This window comes from Lygodium microphyllum, chromosome 11 (genome assembly GCF_053477565.2).
Source record: "Lygodium microphyllum isolate KBCC chromosome 11, Lygodium_microphyllum_v1.1.10, whole genome shotgun sequence".
NCBI lineage: Eukaryota > Viridiplantae > Streptophyta > Polypodiopsida > Schizaeales > Lygodiaceae > Lygodium > Lygodium microphyllum.
In genome coordinates this window covers 28,709,445-28,732,069 of record NC_141145.1, presented here as the reverse complement: position 1 = coordinate 28,732,069, position 22,625 = coordinate 28,709,445, and the positions used below count along the sequence as shown (strand labels likewise).

The 22,625-nt window shown below is 42.3% G+C and overlaps 1 protein-coding gene across 2 annotated transcripts in view; it reads left to right on the top strand.

The window, feature by feature from the left end:
• The first annotated feature begins 5,685 nt into the window (after positions 1-5,685).
• LOC148028653 (uncharacterized) overlaps positions 5,686-22,625 on the top strand; it is an 87,421-nt gene continuing 70,481 nt past the window's right edge. The window contains exons 1-2 of one of the 2 annotated variants that reach the window (XM_087687450.1): positions 5,838-5,968; positions 7,126-7,267. In XM_087687450.1, coding sequence (XP_087543576.1) covers positions 7,255-7,267 — 13 coding nt within the window. In that variant the 5' untranslated portion in view covers positions 5,838-5,968; positions 7,126-7,254. Of the gene's footprint in view, positions 5,969-7,125; positions 7,268-22,625 lie in introns of both variants that reach the window. The other variant, XM_087687449.1, reaches the window with a different exon arrangement.

Genomic DNA, 22,625 nt, shown 5'->3' with positions numbered 1-22,625 from the left:
TGTAGCCCGTTTCCCGTTGCTCCACCTCCTGTGATGAAGTATCTCTCTATTTTCTGCCCATTTCTCATTGCTGCATACAAGATTTATGCATGTGATGGAGCCCGTTTTCTACCCACATGAGTGGGCTCCAGGTAGGTGCACCCTGTGGTCGTTGACACAAGGGAGCCGTTGATACACAGGATGCTTCCTTGTGTTGCCCATTTCTCCACATGCATAAATGTACACATCGTGAAGGTTCATTTCTCTGTGTTTTTCTGGATTCATCATCCCTCTCTTCGCATGAAAATGTACACATCGTGAAGGTGGGAAGGCATCTTTGATGATCATGCATCCAGCCAGGTCTCTCTCTGTTGCAGAAACTAGTTCAGGGTTTAATCATGGCCAATTGCTTGCATGTAATTTGTAGGCTTCACAGGTGATTCGCAAGCTTCAACGGAGGGTTTTATCAAAGCTCTGGCTCGGAGGCAGATGTCTTTATCAGAGCAAAACTTTGCAGCCTTCACAGGTATGCTCTCTCTCTCTCTCTCTCTCTCTCTCTCTCTCTCTCTTTTTGATTGACCTGGTAATGTTTTCACAGGTGATTCTATTGACCTTGACTGACCAGTTTGCAGCAACTGTTAATCAGTCAGAAACATTAATTGGGCTGCGTTTTCATATCGTGTCTTGCCTGTTGTGCATGCAACATTTCAAGCCTGTGTTTCAAGCCTGCAACATTTCAGCATGCCTGTGTTTCTACCTCCATGTGCTGTTGCCCCACTGTCTTTGGCTTCTCCCAATTTCTAATACATATGAGTGAGCTATTCATCTCTGATAGCAATTTCTGATAGCTATTCATCTCTGATAGCAATCATTGCAGGAATCATCAATCAAGCTTCAATTGAAAATAATGTTATGGAGAATTGTATGAACATAAATGAATATCATTTATGTACTTTCTGAAGTAGCACACCTATTGACTGCCTGTTTTATTATTAGTTGAAATTTAGAATTCCTTGCTGACTGCCTGTTTTATTTATGTTCATACTTTCTGCACCAACACCTTTGGAACGCCACAATATCTTGAAACTTTTTGAGTGGACCCTCATTACAACTGTTGTTCTACCAATTAATTTATTTAATTGTATTTGTAGGAATGTATTATTGTAAAAATTGAGTATCCTAAACTCTTGCTAGGTGGTCTAGTTTCAATTTGACTTAGGTTTTATTGGAGGGTTTTTGTTTGCTTAGCAGTATTTCATCGTTGCAATGAATCCTTTCTTAGTTCCGCTATATATGTTTGGCATCTATTACAGGTTGACAATGGCTAAAACTTCTTGTCTATACATACATCCCATCATTTTGTTTGAATCAATGTATCTGTATAACATTTCCTTTTCTTTATTGTTCTTTAACCATATTGTTTTCTAATTGTTCATCGTTGCAATGAATCCTTTCTTAGTTCCGCTATATATGTTTGGCATCTATTACAGGTTGACAATGGCTAAAACTTCTTGTCTATACATACATCCCATCATTTTGTTTGAATCAATGTATCTATATAACATTTCCTTTTCTTTATTGTTCTTTAACCATATTGTTTCCTAATTGTTCATCGTTGCAATAAATCCTTTCTTAGTTCCGCTATATATGTTTGGCATCTATTACAGGTTGACAATGGCTAAAACTTCTTGTCTATACATACATCCCATCATTTTTTTGAATCAATGTATATGTATAACATTTTCTTTTCTTTATTGTTCTTTAACCATATTGTTTTCTAATTGTTCATCGTTGCAATAAATCCTTTCTTAGTTCTGCTATATATGTTTGGCATCTATTACAGGTTGACAATGGCTAAAACTTCTTGTCTATACATACATCCCATCATTTTGTTTGAATTAATGTATCTGTATAACATTTCCTTTTCTTTATTGTTCTTTAACCATATTGTTTTCTAATTGTAAGATAAATTGCAATGTAATTGGAGTTATCCTACAGTTGTCACCTTACAATCAATTATTGATATGTAAATAATAAAAATGGAGTGCATTATGTAAAGAACAATAAACCTGTTTGTCCATTCACATATTGTAAATGATGGATCAATTTTCATGCATAAGGTGGAGCTCGATGGATTCTCAAGAGAGCACTCCCATGGAGGAGTTTCACCAGTTCGTGTCTCAAATGAGCCAAGATGCAATATGCAATAATGACTTCATGTAGTTTTCGAGCCAAAGTGTGGGTGTTCCAAACTGCATGCCAAGCCACACTGCCATTGGCAATATCCCTGTAAATGTGTTTCCAAACCGCCCTCCTTCGATCAATCCCCGTCCTCCTCAATTCGTACCGTTCCAACGACCAAGACAATTAGGTATAGAGAGACCCACAACAGTACACAATAATGTAATTCTTCGTCCAGTTGCACATAGTCCTCAACATGGTCCCTCGGCACCACGACAACAAGAACCACAAGCAATAAGTTCTTATGATGCCAACCAGGACATATGTGAAGAGGTTGACTTGGTTCAGGCTCAAGAACCAATGGTGCCATCTTTCGAGAATGCCACCAAACAACGTCCACAACAAACATCATCGGAGTCTGATGCTCCTAAACCTCCTAAACCAAAGAGGGCACGGAAAGGAAAGAATCAGAATGACGGTCCTGAGACATAAGATCATACAATAGCCACAAAAAAACCGTTTGCACAATGGAAGGATGCATAGACAGTACAACTGATTCACATCCGAGGATCCATGAGTGTGGAGTTCTCAAAACCACCGAAGCAAGGAGTGGATATATGGTCCAAGGTTGCCACCCAGCTAGCATCACTATTTCCAGAGTTTGACAAAGATGGTGAGGCATGTAGAAAACGTTGGGAACGCGTTTATGAGTCATATAGAAAGGATAAGGCCCACAATGCCATATCAGGCAATGATCGCAGAATCATTTGTCAGTGGTATGATATTGTGGATGAATATATGTGGAATCGTGACAATGTTGTTAGCGATGCACGTGCCTCGTTTGTTGGTGGGTTGTCTTCGTCAGAAGACAACAATACATCAGTCTCCAATGATCAGGGTGACCACACCCAAGAAGACATTGGCTCCAATGAGCCTTCGAAGATCGTGCATGATCAAACAACTAACTAAGGAAGGGTAGAAAGATAGAGGAGTCTCTCAGTGACATGGCTAGCACCGCTCGATCAATGTTAGCCAACCAAAAAACAAACCTAGAGGAAAAAAAAACATTTGAAGAGCACAAGCTCGTTATCATGGATACACTTGCCTCCTCGGTATCTGGTCTATTAGATGTAATCAAAAGTCTTAAAAAGGAATGATGAATTCAACTGTAGATGAATTTGGAACTTAAAAAAAAAACAAGTTTTTTATTCTACCTTTACATCTCCCTTCAAGTGTCTCATAAAGTTTCGTCAAATCTTTTGATAGGTGAATGGACGATGAAAGTCTTTTGATAATGTGTGTCATCGGTGTTGTAGTCGCTGTCATAGCAATGTTTCAACTATTGTTGTGTGATTTGGATGACGGGGACGATTATAGCATGCTATTGCATACTTTGATGGAGTACATGGCTCGAGGTTACGTTGCACGTCGAGCCAAGATAGGTCAGCGAAGGCACGATCGACGGTTATGTTGGGCCTATCCAAGACCACAAACTTTTATGGAGCAGGGGCTTCTGGGGAGTTATACAAACCGAATGTTTAAAAGCAGGTTACGAGTTAGTAGGAGTATATTTGAATATCTCGTCGCGAAATTAGCACCACAAATGCGACGCAAGAATACGAACTATAGAAGGGCAGTACCTGTGGAGAAGCGGATCTATGTGGCTCTGCATCACTTGGCGAGTGGCTCAAGTTTGGGACTAATAGCCGATTTGTACGGAGTCTCAACTTCGTTTACACAGCTGGCTGTTTTGGACTTTTGTGATGCACTGGGTGCTTCTAGATTGCATGGTATGTATGTAAAGTGGCCTTCCCCACAACAAATGCAAAAATATGCTGGTGCATTTCAAGCCCTTCGAGGCATACCGTATGTTATTGGTGCAGTAGATGGTAGTCATATACCCATCATTGCCCCAAGGGAGAACCATGAAGATTATTTTAATAGGAAGGGCTTCCACTCTATTATTCTATAGATAAGCGTAGCAGCCAATTGTGTTGTTTGGGACTCTGACGTTGGCTAGGCAGGTTCTATGCACGATTGGAATGTTTTTCAATGTTCAGACCTAGGAAAACGATGCACAAACAAAGCTCTGGGACAATATTGTCTACTAGGCGATTGTGCTTATCCTGCACGCTTTTGGATGCTTCCTCCTTTCAAGGGTAGTAAGGATGGGCTATCTCCGGAACGTTATTATTGGAATTACATACAATCAAGTACTCGTATGCCAGTTGAAAGGGCATTTGGCATCCTTAAAGTGCGATTTCGTATATTGTTAAAGAGATGTGACATGCTTTTACAAAATGTCCCGAAGATGGTGGCAACATGCATTGTTCTACATAATATGTGCATTGTGCATGGAGATGGTTTTGATGATGCGACAACAGAACTTGATAGAGAAAGTAATGTGGCTCATCAAGACATGGACCAGCAAAATAGTTTCAGGAATGGATTAGTAGAGGTTGCTATGCTAACTAACACAGGTACCACACAAGCAATATAAAGAGCTCAAGCAGCAGAGCCAACACAAGAGGCAATCCATCTTGGGGGGGCATCTCGAAGAGACAACATTGCTCGAGCCATGTATCGAGAGAGGGAGAGTGCAAATGTGAGAACAATATTTGGTGATTCTAACTCTGCGGAGGAGATGGACGACGAAGACAATGGTGAGTAAACACATTCCGACTCTGCCTATTGTTCAGCCCATACTGTTAAGCACAATCACATCCAAGTAAGTAATTTTCAGCCATCCTTGCATGATTTTTTAAAGTTTTTAGTCATCCTTGCATCTGTAGCGCAGGTGGAAAGGTAGAAAGAGGGGTGGTGTGCTAAAAAAATTTCCCTCTTTCCACCTTTCCGCAGAGAGCTCGGTAGAGCCATGCCTCAAAAACATGGTGAAGGGGTTCAAATCCCGTGCTCTCTTGGAAGTGAATGAGCTTCCAAAAGCATGAATAGTAGTCACCATAGAAACAAATATATTGTCGCAGAAAGCAACGACTCAATAAGGTCATAATCTTGGAGTTCTTTGGTAGGAAAAACTTTAGATTCATGCTTTTAGTTTAATTGGTGACTTTTTTAAAAGGTTTATTAGTCGGTTTAAAGTATTTAATCAAGTATTTTAAAAATAATTATTATGAGAATGATGATCAACATCCGTAGCGTCCTTTTCATTCGCATGTGATTCAGGAAGTGTTCGGTGGTAGGTGGTGGCCGTTGTGTAAACGATTGTGGACGGACACTTATTGATAACGAAAAGTGTCCACTGCCCAGTGTATAAACAGGTGGCGGACAAGTAACCGCCCAAGTCAACTTTTCCTGTGCCCACAAACTGGGCACAGATTAGGCGGGCAATGGCGGTGTGTAACCACCCTAATAACATGTCGCTACATGACCCAAGGGTCTGTTTTTCCACAAAGGTGGCCGTCCGACCAAGTGTGAGGAACTTGGGTCAAAAAGCTTCGTGCCTAGGCCAAGAGGTATCTATTAAGATCTCGCGGTCCCTTTATAACACCCCCCCCTTTCACCGCACAAAAGCAATTTCGTCATCCGCGTCTTCCTGAGCTCTTGTCGTACCGTATTGCGTTTCCTGCGCCCCCACGCCATACCGCAGTATCAGCGCCAGCGTCTCTGCGTCCCATTTCGCTCCTTCCAAGGCAGACACAGGCCGCGGATATGGCATCCTTGGCCAAATCCAAACATGCCTCGCCTTCGCCCGGCCGCCTCTCTTGTTCCATCTGCCTGGAGGTCGTGGAAAGCCATGGCGAAGACAGATCGGTCGCCAAGCTCAAATGTGGCCATCAGTTCCATCTCGGTAGGTGCTCGAAGACCTTCTTTGTGCTTTTTCCATCTAGCACCATACCGACGACAATTTCATTGTTTCATGACGAAATAGAAAAAGTCTGAACGTTCTTCTTGGGGGAAATAAAAGGGTCTGAATATACTGGTTCGCAAGACTAGGCTTTGGCATCACAAGTTGGTTAGTTTCCGGATGTCCGATCTTATAATATCTGAAACAATCAGATATAACTAGATTAGTGATGGTGTAATCTAAATGTGAGGGCGTGTTCTTATTGCAGTCCTGTTGCAAGTAGATATTGACCTTCAATATATGGCCTGCAAGGTGCCTCAGCCGGTAGCTTGGTACAAAAGTAGCCCTACAGTCGATAGAAAAAGTCAACATTAGTTTCACAACAATTAGATTATTACCGAGGGCATTTTTTCAGATACCAAGGACATGACTCAGAGGCTGAAGCTTCACTTGCTGATAAAACACTTCCCATGCTGAATACAGGGGACATGACACTGAAGAGGCTGAAGCCACACTTGCTGAGAAAACATTTTTCATACCTTCTTATGATAAGGAATGCATTATGTTGCTTCTTTTTCTTTGTTCATGTTTTGAATCAGAAATCACCCTACTAACAAGTTGCCTAGCTATTATTGCTCAGTTCAAATGCAGACAGATAGCATCTGATGTAGTGGCTAGGCATCTTTAATTAGGAGAGCTTGGTGTATACATGTAGACAAGCATCACTGTCTTTTGCTCTATTGCTTTAAGATAAGGATTCCCATAATCATGGGCTGTGCATATTGAGGTTGTAAAGGTGTGAAAATCTAGTGGTTTTTTTGTTTGTAGTTTGTACTGCATTGAAGGCCAGACCTTTATTTAAAGGCTGTTAAGGTCATGTTTTCATGGCCCTTGTTATGCTACTCTGTAAGGCATAAATCTTGGAACAATGGTTTTCAACTCGGGTATATTATTGAGTATTTATCAGATGTTAAGAGTTTGTGTTAAAATGGATACATCTGTGGGTGAAAAATTGGAGTTTCCAATGTTTTGAGCATCACAGCAATGCAGATCTTTGTCAGCATGCTTAACCTGTACCAGGAAAAGCTTATCTGGTTTACTGAAGTTTTGGACTTTCAGAAGTTCTATGTTGCACTGTATCAATTACTGATATATGGCAGGGTAAAACATTGGAATACATGGGCTGTAAGGATCATGCAAAGGAGAAGTGTTTGTCCTGAAAGGAGTTTGGAAGCATGCCAATGGAGGTTGAAAGCATGCTGACATGTGCAACGAGGTTTTAATCATACATGAATCAAACATGTATGTGGCTTGAGCTGAAACATACGTGGCCCTAAATAAATTAGGCACTATTCAGTAGTTTTAGCAATAAGTATCAGCTTCACTAACAACCCTTGTTTTATTCATCAATATGTGCAGAGCCTAGGCAGGGACTGAAGGTTAGATAAATCTCTCTTTTTAGTGAGGAATGGCAATTTTTAAGGCCCTGAAAATTCTAAGCATGTTTGGATCACACATTCTTTAGTTTTAAAAAATGTTTGCATGGCCAAGCATACACGTATGATAGAAAATATGGTGTGTAGTGATAGTTGGATTTGTGTATACTTAGAATGTTGCATGTGGGTATCTTGAGGGCTTATGGCCTTGTGAGGTCTTACGGGTCTCGTGTTGCTTGAAAGGGCTTGGTGTGCATCATGGGTGTCTTATTGTATTGGCTCGAGCATAGAACTTTGACAATCGATGGAGAATGGTCTTTGTTTCCTAGAATGGTGAGGTGGAAAAAGAGTGCTAGCAAGTAGGTGCTTATACTTGGGTTTGATAGGGAGCCAATTTTGATGGAGACAAGCTTTAGGGGAGCGTCCTAACTTGCCCTGTATAGGTGCACCTAGAGGTCTGTGCGCCATCTTGTGGGGAAGAAGCCATATAGCACTAGTGTGCCAAACATATAATGGGAGGGTGGTAGGGAACAAAAGTCGATCTTCCTTAATGCTATAGTGGAATAGGGTGAAGGAATTTGAGTTGACAATGGTCTTATCACTTGTCACAACCTATATTCTTCAAGGATATTGAGGATCCTTTGCTCTTGGGGCACCTCTACGTTGGTACCATGTAAATGAACAATAGAGTCTGCAATGGAGACAATAAATTGGGTGGCAAGCTCAGTGATAGTCTACCATTGAACTACGTAAGGGAGACTGGTTGAAATGGAAAAGTGAGTATGGGATGCCCACAACATGCCCTTTCATAGGGATTTTTTGGTATTTGTCCTAGTATGCTAATAAAAATGTTTTTGGTCAGAGATTAAGCATCAATGCATGGCAACTAATTAATAATGCTAGCCTTGGTTTTGGGCTCAATAGAGCCAACATCACCATAATCAATCACCTAAGGGAATGTGAGGGTGAACAAAAAGATTTCATTAAAGCCCTATATATTCCAAGGTTGAATGTGTGAAAAGCTTATTGATCGAGTAGAATGTAGACAACTCTTGCTTATTAGATAAAGTTTTGTTATAAGTTGCTAAGTATGTACAATGGACAATGCAACAAAATGATTATTGTAATTTGCACTTGGGTCAATGACCACCATTGTAGCCTATTAACATGGATGATGAAGCGACCATTTGGAAAGTTGTGTTGAATTTCCTATCCTCAAATTAGGTTTGTGGACTAGACTTTAGAGGAGATTATTCGATGCTTTGTAAAGTTATACTAATCATCATCTATTGATCACTACTTGGTACAAAGTGGAGAAGAAAACAAATGGAGATTCCAAGTTTATAGTGTTTTCGAACATCGAGCCAACTTGTTGATGTCTCTTGGTGCAAGAATACGAAACATCCGAGTTTGTTAACTACACATTGTTAGGGCCTTTGACAAATTCTCTCTTATTACAAGAGACATTGAACCCTTAAGAGGTAAATCTTCTTGCAATATATTATGCACTTGTTTTTGACTTATTTTGGAAATGTATAGTTGTTTCCTTCAACCTTTGATTCATTCTAAGTCGACTTCACTTGCATTGAATGTCTTATTTGCAGGTTATCAAGGGCCACCTTTTGTTTGCAATGTGGCAATGGATTTTGGACCATATGATGCTATGAAGAACATCTCACTTGGGAACTTTGGATCATAAAACTTTGTTAGGAGGAGCTCCAGAAAAATCCAAGCACCATACTTGTGTCTCTATAATAGGATGTTTGTTTGTGAGATTGATTTCGGTCTTGGAGACAAGAGTTTAGGTCTTTAAAAATATTCATGGGGAATTGGATTTTTCACAATGAGGAATTGCATGGTCTTGAAGCATGATACTGAGGGGCTCGTAGTAGGCAATATATACATATAGGTGATTAAAGAAAGGAAGCCAAATAATCCAATGGGGGAGGCATTTAATATGCTCTCAAAAGGTCTATGTATCCAATGAGGGTGTGCAATAAGGGACTCAATTGTCATGGGAGAAAGCATGTTACATGCTTTTGAAATGCCCAATAAGTGCTAGTCTTTTACATCTTAAGAGGTTTGTGTATGTTCATAAGATTGCTTGGAAGGAAGAAGTATTTTATAGGTGAGCTTATATTTTTTACTTCTAGCTTAATGCTAATGGAAACATATGAATGGCCATGAAACCATCTCAACTACTATGCTTAGGATGTGTATTGCATCTACCGGTAGGACTAAGGCTAATGCCTTTGAAGTTTTCCATGCAGCATCCCTTTGCCCATTTTGTTTGGCAAGTAGTTCAATTATCATATTGACAAAAATGTCTTTTGTAAATTGTGACTTTCAAAAATAACTAATAATTTTAACCTTGAGCTGAATAATAATGGAAGCATGTGAATGACCATTTAAACAATTTTTGTCAATACATTGACATATGTGATACATTGCATCCATTGATGGGCCTAAGGATATGCATGACTATAGTGCCTTTGGCACATGGTGCCCTATGGCCATTTTGTTTGGCAAAGTAGCTCAATTGTCATATTGACAAAAGTTCTTTTTCATTGTTAGTTATTGTGATATGATCATAGAAACTCCAAATATGTTTATGAGAGTTTCTTTACATGATTTGCTGGTATATTTCTTTCCCACCATTGTGAGGGATTGAATAATGCATGAAGTAGGGCTAAAAGCTACTTCAGCTATATCCATATAATTGTGCTTGTATGGATTATTTAGACATGATGCGTGTCTTTCATCTAGTTACGTACATGCACATGAGTGCACGTATTCATATCTCTGTACATGCATGCTTTTATGTGCATCCATGTGTTTGGAGTGGGTATTGTGCGCGCTTTTGTAGGAAACATGAAATCAAAGTTGGCCATAGTAAGGACATTTTGATGGTGACACATTGAGTCTTTAGTCTGAGACGGATTCACCTTGGCGGAGGAAAGTGCTGCATTTTCCTTTTAGGGAATGTTCACTTGCCTATGCCAAAATAGAGTAGTACATTTTCACATCTCTTGATTTGTTACACCTTATTTAACCAGAGGACATGGTATGTGAAGAAATGCTAGGGTTTGTAGATAAAATAGTGGGAGTGTATTAACACGACTAACACATAGAAAACTCAAATAAGATTGCAAAAGAAGATGAGAAGACTCAAGAATGAAGTATATTTTGAGCCACCAAAGTCAAGGCTTGATTAACAATAAATCATTACGCATTAATGCCTAATTTTGCTTCTTAAAAACAGCCTCAAAAAGTTTATGTATACAAATGGTTTTGTTTGTGCACAAAAAGACAAATGGCCAAAAATTTGCTATTAAATGGCATGTTGTGGGTATCCCAATGCAAGATTCTCTTTTGGGTCTCTCTCTTAGTCACTCTTCCTCTTCTTTGAGTGCTTTTCCTCTCATTCCCTTCGGTGCTTGGTGGATGCTGTCCTATTGGAGCTGTTTCTACCTACCTTGTAGCTGCTTGGAGCTGCTGCCCAGTTAGAGATCCATTGCCCAATTGTATTTTGTAGATTTCACCATTTGCAGGCTGTTGGACAGCTAGCCCATTCTCTGTTGCCTACCTATTGCAGCATCCCCCCTTAATTTGGTGCAGTTGCTCACCTTCTTGGAGGTCTTTCCCTGTTTTCTTGCTTCTTCCCCTAGAGATCACTTGTTCATCACTGTTAGCTACTGAGGGTTGTGTTTCGCTCCCTTCATTGCTATCCCCATTCATTTGATGGCTTCTTTGACATCCTTCTGCCCAAAGCATCGAGTTTCACTCCATTGATGAAGCATATTCCTTCTATAGATGTTACTACCTTGATTAGTTGGGACTATTGAGCCACTCTCTCATCATTAACTCCTTGGTTCTCATCGGCCTTGTTCTTGGAGACACAGAGGCATGAGACCATTGTATCATCATTTTATTTGATTCATCATACTTCCATTCTTTGTGTTTCTAAGTTCATCCATTGCTAGTATTTGTTGTACGTTGTTGTCTCCATTGCAAACTCTTATAATTTCTTTACATGATGAAGGGAGGAGATACAATTGAAGGAGCTTAAGAAGCGGAGGCTCTTGTGAGGGTGGGTTGAGGGAGAATGTTGTTCTCCGGTAATGGATTTTGAGTGTAGCAAATCAATGTTAGAATAGAAAACTAATGCAAAGGTATATGGATAGCAACGTAGCAGGCCAGATGTTGAAACACAATAGTGTTGGAGGTCCGAACAATGAAAATCTAGCAATGTCTTTTTTAGCGACAATCTCTAGTGAAAAAGGTCTCAGTTGGTTTGTAAACAACAACCTAGAGATGTATGACAATCAACAATTGCACCAAATACCCTCCCAAATTTGCGGCTAGAAGTAGCCAAATGGTAGCACATGGTGGGCGGCAGCCTTTGGCATGTGGGTGGTAGCTCTTGTAGATGGGCTGTAGCAATAGCTAGTGAAGCAACAACAGTAGGGGTTGATGATGCAGTTGATGATGATGAAGGTGATGGAAAGCTAGCACAAGATGTGGGGATGAGGGATGATAGTGGGAACACCCACAATATATCCTTTGATAGGAGGTTTTTGCCATTGTTCTACCACCAAAATAAAATATATTATCCTTTAAGTACTCAACTTCCACACCTCGCAACTTGATGCATTGTGCTTTGAGCTACTACCAACATAACTACTCTATCTAACCCAAAGGCTAGATCCTCAAAGGTCACCCTTTTGCTATCCCGTCACATAGACCTCATTTGATATATAAGTTAGGACCCAAACAATGTTTGGGCTGAGATATAGCTTCTCCTCATAATGGGGGCCTTACAAGTGGTCAAATGTTCTAGTATTCATTGGTGCTTTTCAAAGAAGGTGTTGGATTGCTCCAATCTTAGGAGAAATCTCTACTTCCATTGCGATGTGGCACAACATTGGTCATGCACATGAAGGTGAATAGAAAGAATAGTGTGTGGAAGAGAAGGAAGATACAAAAGACATATTGTTGCTTCGTGCGGTGGATATCACGATTGTGCTTAGCGGAGCACAAAGCCATGTACATATCTACATCAACGTTTTTGTGGAGTGAAATTAGGTCAAAATGCATGATAACTTTGATGTAGTTAAGACATTCAACTTTACTTGCTCAACACCCCCTCTCAAGTTGAAAAAGGTGCCCAAGGGTTGAGAGAGAATATAAGTTTGCTCTCATGTATCCAAAATGGTATGTTGTATTGCCCAAGGGTCTACTAGGATCGAAAAAGGTGATTGATATCTTCTTTTGTGTAGCCGAAGTGAATGGGTCTTAGGATAGGTTAGAAAAAAGGAATATTACTAGTGGTAGGTTCCCCCACAAAGGAAAGTCATGTGGCAAGTGTGGATGTCAATGTGGAAGTAGATGAGGGAACTGCTTAAGGTAGTTTGGTTGTCGCTCAACATCTTGGGTGAGCAACAGGTGCTTAATGTTAGCAGAGTATGTCAGCTCATGTGTGAGTCTGAGTGTGTATTGTGGGCTGGGCACATTATGTATATATTTTAGGCATTTTTATTGTGTAGCATTTTATGTTTTATAGCATTTATTGTTGCCAGTTGGCTGGCCAACTTGACATATTTTATGGCATTATACATGCCTATATATTCTAGGCTCCTTAGTCAGTCAGTTCACCACTTGGAGGTCCCATGGAGAGAGGAGCTGGTGCCAGTGCCCACACAGCCAGTGACTCATTGTTGTATGTGACAGTCTCGTGTTTGATATATGGATTCCATTTCCCGAGCATACATCTGAGTCCTCATCTGTATTGTGTTATTTCTTTCCCTTTCTCTTTTGTCTTGTATTTCAGCATTTTATTACAGCATATGTTTAGGCTTCATTGCCGCTCCACTTTTGACATGGTATTAGAGCAGGTCCTATGCTCCTGTTGTATTTTCTTTGTTGATTTCGGGACTGTTTTGACCATTGCTGATGAGGCGACTGCTGCTCTAACCAAGCGACTTGTTTTTCTTGGGTTTTTTGCTGATGTCAACATCTGAACAGCTTGCATCAGCCCCTCGACTGCTTGGGTGTCAGTTCTAGGTTGCGTTTTGGTATCTCTGTATCTCCTCCTAGCTGGGCAATTGCATTCTCAGGCCGTTTTTGCTGTTTCAGGCAGTTTTTGGCTGATCTTTTGTCTTTTCACAGCAGATTTCTTCTTGTTTAGGTTAGATTTTGGTGAATACTGCATGTTACCTTTCATTTTTTGCAGTCTGTGCTTGTGGTTTGGTTGTGTTCCCTCTCCAAATACCTTCTTTTCTCTACTCTTCTAAATCCTCTACAGATGGCACATCCACTGATGACAAGCTCCATGGACCTGATTATCACACGTGGAGTGTGGTGATGAAGGCATGGTTCATCTAGAAGTGGTTATGGTACGTGGTTTGCGGAGCTATTGCATGTCCTCAACGGCCTTCTCTTGTTCTAGTTGGCTTTTGATGAAGATAACCGTTAGGAAGCAATGCTTACATAGGATTCAGACGATGCTGGTGCTTACTCAGCCTTGTTCGATGTATTTCTAAAGAGGTCCTACTGACGGTCACATCTTGTAGGACAACTTTAGATGTATGATCGAAGTTGCAGTTGATGGACGAGGCTCCTTCCACCATGAGGGCCGTTACTCTCTATGGCTAACTCCAACAATTGAAGTTTGAAACCAAAGATACGCTCCAATCATTCCTACTTCGAGTTACCTTGATCCAGGACCAGCTTCAGATAGTGCAGTCTGCCATATTAGAGGCACATCTTGTTGGTTTGGTCCTCTACAAGCTTCCTCTGAAGTTTGATGGAGTGGCGAATGCTTTGAGGGCGCAGACATCTACAACTCCTGTCATTTTTTTTTCATATTTCCTTGATGTTGCTTGAGCACCAGACAACTTTGTGACTACAGGGATGGCTTCCGTCACATTATGGAGGTTCAAGTGAGGCTCTTGCAGCTTCAGAGAGGGGTTCGAAGACGAAGAAGTTGAAGGCCCAGTGTTACCACTGTGGCAAGAAGGGCCATTTGTGGAAGGATTGTAAAGAGTTAGCGGCTTCCAAGAAGAAAAAGGAGTAGAAGATGAAGCAGGATGTAGACTCCTCCGACGAGTTATCATCTGCCTTAGATTCCGGCTCAGAACGGGCAACTGCGCCTCATCTATATTTCTATATAGATGCACCGGATTCAGAGAGGGACGTCCCTGATGCATCACCCAAAGTCTGACAGGTTCAAATTTTGGAGCTAGGATTGACATCTAGGTTCATGATGGGCTAGTTACTTGACAGAGAGCAGGTGAAGTCTGGAGCTCACATGAGGGGATACTTTGGCAGTCTGGCCAAAGGAGGGGGATCCATGGTTATTTATGCGCTGCGGTATTGGTGACAGGATGGTCACGTGTGCTACATCAGAGGCATTGTTGAGAAACATTGAGAGTTGGCACGATCAACATTGACATTAGGTTCTCTCCGAGGCACCTTGGTGGTGGCTTGATCACCTAGTGCCTGGGTATCCATGGTTCTACTTGGTGGTTCTTTGTTGTATGGACCATGATGAGTCATTTATCATTGTATTGTATCAGGTCACCCATGATTTGAGAGAGGGTATTAGCAGAGTATGTCAGCTCATGTGTGAGTTTGAGCATGTATTGTGGGTTGGGCGCATTATGTAGATATTGTAGGCATTTTTATTGTGTAGCATTTTATGCTTTATAGCATTTATTGCTGCCAGTTGGCCAGCATTAAATGGTGGCTGACCTGGCATATTTTATGGCATTATGCTCTTCAGTCAGTTAGTTCACCACTTGGAGGTCCCGTGGAGAGAGGAGCTGGTGCCAATGCCCACGCAGCGAGTGACTCACTGTCGTATGCGACAATCTCGTGTTTGATATATGGATTCCATTTCTCGAGCATACATGTGAGTTTTCATACGTATTGTGTTATTTCTTTCCCTTTTTCTTTTGTCTTGTATTTCAGCAGTTTATTATAGCATATGTTTACGCTTCCATTGCTGCTCCAGTTCTGACACTTAAGATGCTTCACTTAATGAGGTCTTCATCTATTCCAAGTGCCTCACGTATAAATGCAATGCAAATGCAAAGGGTAATGTTGCATAAAGGACATTATGCATGTGTGAGTGCAGAGTGTGGAAGTGATGAAAGGAAAATAAAGAAAAGAAAAACAAAAGATGATGAAGGAAACAAAACTCAAATTCGGTTGGAATGAATAGGAAAGGAATGTTAATACAATTTCCCTTACATGTGTGCATTGGTAGATCGATGAGGGTGCCAAACTTGAAAGGCAACATATGGAGTAATGTAAGGAGAGAAGAGAGAAAAGATGAATGATAATTAGAATGTGGTTGCGATAGTAGAAAAGGAGGGCAAAATTGGTTACTTGTTAAGTTAGTGTTAGATTGAGGCAATAAATAGCCTCAAGATGCAACAATTGGCCTACTTGATCTTGGAGAGTCAACCGATTGCAATAAGGTATAAAAAATTTGCTGATTGAATCAATGTATCATGCCTAGTGTGCATGTGCTTTTGGTACGTCATTGCCAAAGGAAATAGTGATGAGGTGGAGAAAACAGTAAGGCCAATGCAAGTGGTACATGAGACGAGTCAACCAAGCTTTCAACTGTTGTGAGGCATGGACCGAAGGGCTGTCCATAAGCCACATCAATTGTAGGTTGCAGTTGGGTTTTTTGGGCACAATGAGGAATGGAAGTGAAGTGCTTGAGCAAGATGTCCTCTTGGCTGCCAAGAGGAGTCTTGCTTGTAGGTGTGATTGAGGTTTGATGGGCATTGGAGAAGGTTTAGGGGAGGATTACCTTGGATCTTGGAACAACACTCCTCGTCCACATGACTTCAGCGATAGTAGTGAGTATAATATCTATTCTTTTTAGGCATATTCTACCAAATTGTCCTAATGATTTTGTTCCGTTCTAAGAAAGGGAGGCACCCATTTAGGAGTTGCCTTTTGTTCTCGAAAGTTTTTGCTGGCATTGGATTTCCCTTTTCTATAGGTGGAAAGTGGAGCCCTCTTTGGGGATAGCAACAAGGAAGAGGGGATCTTCTTGTGGACTTAATCATATAGCCGAGTGGAACAAAGTAGATGACATTGAAGCTATCTCCACATTCATGTGTCAAAGTAGACTTGAGTGAAATTCAAGTAATAACCTTTGTATTAAATCATCATTCACTATGGGGATTACAAGCCTTTCATTGATAAACAAAATCAAGGTGAGCAAGTTGAGGATTAGACACAGCCTCTAGACCTATGATTTGGTACCAAAGACCTTGGGACTTAAGCACTTGTTGTATAATGTTCAACCAAGTTGTGAAGTTTGACCTCTCATTAAAAACTTGCATTCTTGGTTGTAGAAATGTAGTGTGAGTGTTGAGTGAAGGATAGGGAGGGGGAAATGGAGTACACTCCGGGATTTGGCCTTAAGTGTCTGCCATGCTTTGGTGAAATATGGATAGGGGATCCGACTTTGGTAATGGGTTGACTAGGCATATGGTTGTCATATATGAGTAGCTCAAGGAGGGGGATGGGCACATTGCAAGTAGGAATGGATATCTTGATGTGTAAGTGGCCCAAGTATTGTGGATAGGTGCACTATAAGCAGGGGAGGGTATCCTTGTGTTTGAGTGGCTGAGGATAGATGTTGAAGGGGCTCAAGGGGATATGCAACATAGTCACATTAGAATAGATAGGCATGGCTAGATTGGAGGTACAACGTGCATAGGTGGCATTCTCAACAACGGAGCACTAGAGTTTAGAGTGGCTTTCATGTGACGGGAAAGCCTAAAACCTAAGGAGGTTCTAACACTGTGAGAGGAGTTAACTAAGCTAGCCCGAGGAAAGGAAAAGGAACCTAGACTTGAGATTGCAGATCTTAAACCTAACATGTTGGAGAGAGAGGGCATAGGACCTAATGTTGAAGATGCTAAAGGTGTGCTCATTTTCGCAGATATGTTGAAGACACAACGCGCATGGATGGTGTTGCCATCACCAAGGTGTAGAGTGTCATTCGTTTGAGGGGAAATTGTAAAACCTAAGGAGGTTCTGACACCTATGATAAGGAACCTAGACTTGAGATTGTGGATCCTAAACCTAATATGTTGGAGAGAGAAGGGGGTAGGACCTAAAGTTGAAGATGCTAAAGCAAAATCTCACCTGGTGCAGCTAAAGGGCAGGAGAAAGAGAACCTAAATGCAAATGTGGAGGGGGGATAAGGGATTTGTGAATGGATAGCACCAAGAATATAATCAAATGAAGGCATAGCAACATGGAATGGGGATGGGGATGGGAACATGGGACGGCTAAAAGGAGGGAACGGGGACAGGGGGTGGGACGGCATACGTAAATAGCATTTGAAAATGTATGCATATGATGTGGTGGGTGGATGTGTGGGCATAGAAATAGGGGGTGGCTATTTTGTAGCTTCCCATCCCAGTCCCATCTCATCCCCATACCGTCCTAGTCCCATACCCATTCTAGAGCCCCCTCATGGTAATAGGGGATGGCAATTCATTATTCCTGTCCCTGTCCCCATTCCCATCCTTGTCCCCAAAACCTGTCCCATGATACTCTGTGTGTGTGTGTGTGTGTGTGTGTGTGTGTGTGTGTGTGTGTGTGTGAATGTATACTACCAAAGAACCTATGCATGTGCATGCATGCATAGATGTATTTTCCAGTGTAGAAAAATTGCATGTGTAATGTGGGCGACTTCGTACAAAATATGCTAATTTTATGTGTATGTGTTACAAAAGGGGAAGTCCTTGGAAGAAGTCCCACAAAAAAACCCACCAAAAAACCACACCCCAAAAGACACCTACTCAAAAAAAGAAAACGATGTTCCCTGATAGGGGATGTGATAAGGGGATGGGGTAGGGGATGGCTGGGACAGGGGGATGGCTGTTGGGAACATGACAGGGGACATCCCTCATCCCATTTCGGCACATCCGTTCGGGACAGCATTCCCACATTCCGGGGCCTCGAGACGAGCAATAGAGAGGGTTTTGACTCTTACGAATCAAATGTATTATACAACTTACTACCAAGTTTGGTTGTGATGAAGACAATGGATTGCTAGTCTTCTCGAAAGTTGTTTGTCCTCCTCCAATTAAGAGGTGGCCATCCTTATGAGTAACCAGTTGCATGCCAACTAATGCACATCTCTTGACAATGTGCCTTCATGAAAGTAAAGGGAAGGTGGAGGATAGAACTCTATATACCTTTTTTGCATGAATTCAATATACCTCTCATTTGTCTTGCACCCAAAATCTTGTCCACCTGGAGGAGGAGGAGATAGTGTTCTCCTCCACATTGAGATAATAATGATACCTCAAGGCCTCCAAACCAGAAGCACCATGGTCTCCCAAGATGAAGTTGTTTGAGACATGAGTTAGTTGCATGTTGGTGTCATGCAAACCAAGCTTTTCATGATAGCCTTGTAGGATACTTGATAGTAGAGCACTGGCTTTTGATACCATGTAAAGATACGCCTGGGAGTGCAGAGAAAACTCTGAGTAAAGGAACATGACAAGCACACAATGTGATTGATTAGAGATTTGTTCTCAAGTTGCAATGGGGTTTGCCAGTGTAGACATAGAAACTATTGCCGTTTCAACTGAGCCTTGCCATAGTTGGTTTGATTTATGTCCATGTGAATCAATTTGTTGGGACCTCTTTTTGGGTGGGGTGGGCAATAAAATTAGTTCATATGCTTTATTCACTTGACTAATCATATGAAACACTAACACATGTTATAGTGAGATGATCTCACTCACTCTATTCTTCTTGGCCTTTATATTTGCATCTTCTAATATCCCAAAGTTCAGAACATACTCACACTTCACCAAAATGTGAAAATGCTGAGTCAACAAAAGAATTCGTCTATAAAGTCTCTCTTAGTACTGATCCAAAAATAATCTGCGTTACGACTTTCTACCCAAACCCCTTTTCAGAATAGCTTTTCCTTTTGTATGAACAAATATTTGTACTCTGAGCTGAATTCAATTGCATGGCCCAGATAAGTCCAGCTACACATTGTCTTGTAAAGCAAATAGAGTTGCATTATACCTTGACAATCAGAATCAAAGTAGATAATTGAATCTTTGAGTTGGTATCAAACAATTATCACTATCGCCTCTGTTTCTACAAAGCAATGCTTAACAACATGCTCTGGTTACTGCAAAGACATCATTGCTAGGAAAATGGAGTTATTCTTAAAGTGTTGATTGTAGTATATGATTTTCAATGCATCCAAATATGATAATTGTATTTACTTCTTGTGGTTGGTCAACTTTAATAAGTGAGCCCAAAATGTGCACGACAGCTTAAAGAGAAGACAACTAGTTGAGTATGGCCCCAGTTTTGCTTAGCGATCAATGAAGTGGATTAATGTGAGAAGCTTAGACTAACGCATATCTGAAGCTAATGATGTTAGCCTGCTCTATTTTCATTCTCAGTCTGTCATCTCCTGGTTGTGAGCTCCTGTCAGAGTCTGGCAGGAGACAGAGGAGCTCTGTCAGTTTTGTGTTTGCTGATTTTGTCTGCATTCCCTTCTCGGGTGTCACTCAGCCCAAAATGGGCCTTTTTGTGTGCAGTTGGCCCATATTTGGGCAGGTCGGCCAGTTTTTCTGGCTTGGGGCTATTTATAGCAGCCCCCCCAATCATTCTCTCACATTCTTCTGCAGATTCAGCACACTCTCCCTCCTCTCCCACTCCGGCATTGGTGTTGCCATTGCTTCCAGTCTGTTTTGGTGCCCTCACTGACGCTCCGGGCTGTGTGCAGGGACTGATCAGTCCACTTTGGTGTATTCAGCATTTCATTTCAGTCAGTGCAGATTTTCTTCCTTCATTTCCTGCTTTCTCTCTCTCCTCCTGTGTTCATGTTCTTCTTCCGTTGCACACTCTCACATGGTATCATTGCCTGACTGAGAGCACGGAGGACCTAACCTTGTGGAGAGATACCTCACCCCTCTTCTGCTGCTGTCGCCTCATCTCCAACAGCCCAGGCGGCCCCTCCAGGTGGCCATTCTTTTTGCGTTTGCTGCAGATGACTCCTCCAAGAGGTTGCCACATCATCAACCGACCCCTCCTGCTTGCGTTTACCATCAGGCGGCCTCTCCTTCAGCTGGACGACACATCATCAGGCTGCGTTTTCCTGATCTGGTGGTCGTTTCCACTCCTGGCGGCTCATCTCCTGCTGGCAACCCACTCCCAGGCTGCGTTTTGGTGCTGGCGGTTTCTGTTCTAGTGATCTTCATTAGCTACCTTTGCGTTTTGCAGATCCAGGTGTTTGTAGGCTATCACAGTCTGCGTTTTGGTGGTTGGTGACCATATTGCTGGTCATACTTCGGCTTCGGCACAGTTTTCTTTGGTGTTTGGTATTTTGCAGATTGGAAGATGTCTTACCAGTTTTCAAGCTTTGACGACTCAGAGGATGAGCTCCTTTCTCATCATTCCTGTGAGCGGAGGCGGGATTATTAGGAGTTTCGACGTCGGGAGGAGACTCCTCGCACTCGTCCCTCTTCGGTCCATGCATCTCAGAGGGTTCCATCTATTGTGAAGGTGCCTTCCGTGAAGACTGCTTCAGATGTGCGGATGCCTTCCTTGATTCCCTCTATTCAGGTGTCGATTCTCCCTTCCTTTCCGAAGGAAGATAAGTTGGATGGTTCCAACTACTCCCTTTGGTCGTGCAAGGTGGAGTGCATCCTCGATACATTTGACCTATGGGAGCTTGTTTCTTCGCCCATCGACCGTCCCCCCGTGGATTCGTCAGATGGAGCCTCTATGGACCGTGTAGCCTTGTGGGATAGGCTCAACTCTTGGGCCCGTTCCTTTCTTTTTATGAGTTTACATGATTCCGTTCTTGTACATGTTCACAGGTTACAGACCGCGGCACAAGTGTGGAAGAAGCTTGCGTCTTTGTATCAGCACAAGAAGTTTGCCCACAAGATTTCCTTGGAGAAGAAGTTGCGGATGCTCAGTCTTGATGATTCTTCTTCCATGAAGGAGCACATCATGAAGATGGAGGACATGCGAGGTGAGCTAGCCTCTCTTGGTCGTGTGATATCGTCCGAGGATATGGCGATGATTCTGTTGACTCAGCTGCCATCACCCCGCTATGATGTCTTCGACACCAGCCTCATCACCTCGAGGATCCGTGAGAAACTCCTATGGGAGGAACTTTCCCCGCTTGTCTTGGGAGCATGACGAGTGACTCAAAGAGGTGGGTGCCAGTGGCTCCACCAAGGCTTTTACTGCAAGTACAGGTGGCGGCAAGAAGAAGAAGCAACACAAGGAGAAGGCCAAGGACAAGAAGGAGGAGGACAAGAAGGATGCGAAGGAGAAGAAGCCCAAATGTCCCCACTGTGGGAAGGGTACTCATCCCGAGGAGAAGTGTTGGCAGAAGTACCCCCATTTGAAGCCCAAGGAGAAGGACTTGAAGGCGGCCCCAGCCACGATAGAGTCTGCGTTTGTGCATGTCTTTGTTGAGGAGGATACAGCCCTAGGTTCTACCACTCAGGAGAAGCTTTGGCTCGTGGACAGTGGAGCATCTTCACATATGACCTTCCGACAGGATTGGCTTCAGGATCTTCGTTCTCGAGGGGGCACTGTCACCATTGGTGACAATTCTACAGTTCCTGTTCGAGGTGTGGGGACTCTACCTATGTTTTCTGACAGGCGGTCTTTTTCCGCCAAAGTTCTCTATGTACCTGATTTGGGCTTTAACCTATTGTTTGTGCATGGCCTTACTCAGCTAGGTACCTGAGTCATTTTTACACAGGATGTAGTCACAGTGGAGGATGCTTCTACAGGTGATGCTCTTTGGACGGGTACGCAGGAGGGTGGGCTTTATAAGCTCACAGCCTTGGGTGCGAGGACTTCCCATGAGCTTGGGCTGCTTTGGCATGCTCGGTATGGTCATTTGAACCTCGATTCTATTCGGCGGGCTTCTCAGAGGAAGATGGTGGAGGGACTTCCAGATTTCCCTTCTCTTCACACTTTGTGCCCTAGCTACTTGAGGGGCAAGCAGCATAGGCAGCCTCACCCTCAGGTTGCCTCTAGGAGGGCTACTTCTGCGCTTGAGTTGGTTCACACCGACCTTTGCGGACCTATGGGCACGGCCTCCCTTGGGAAGCCCAAGTATTTGATGCTGATTGTGGACGACTTCAGTCGTTATGTGTGGCCTTATTTCTTGGAGTACAAGAGCG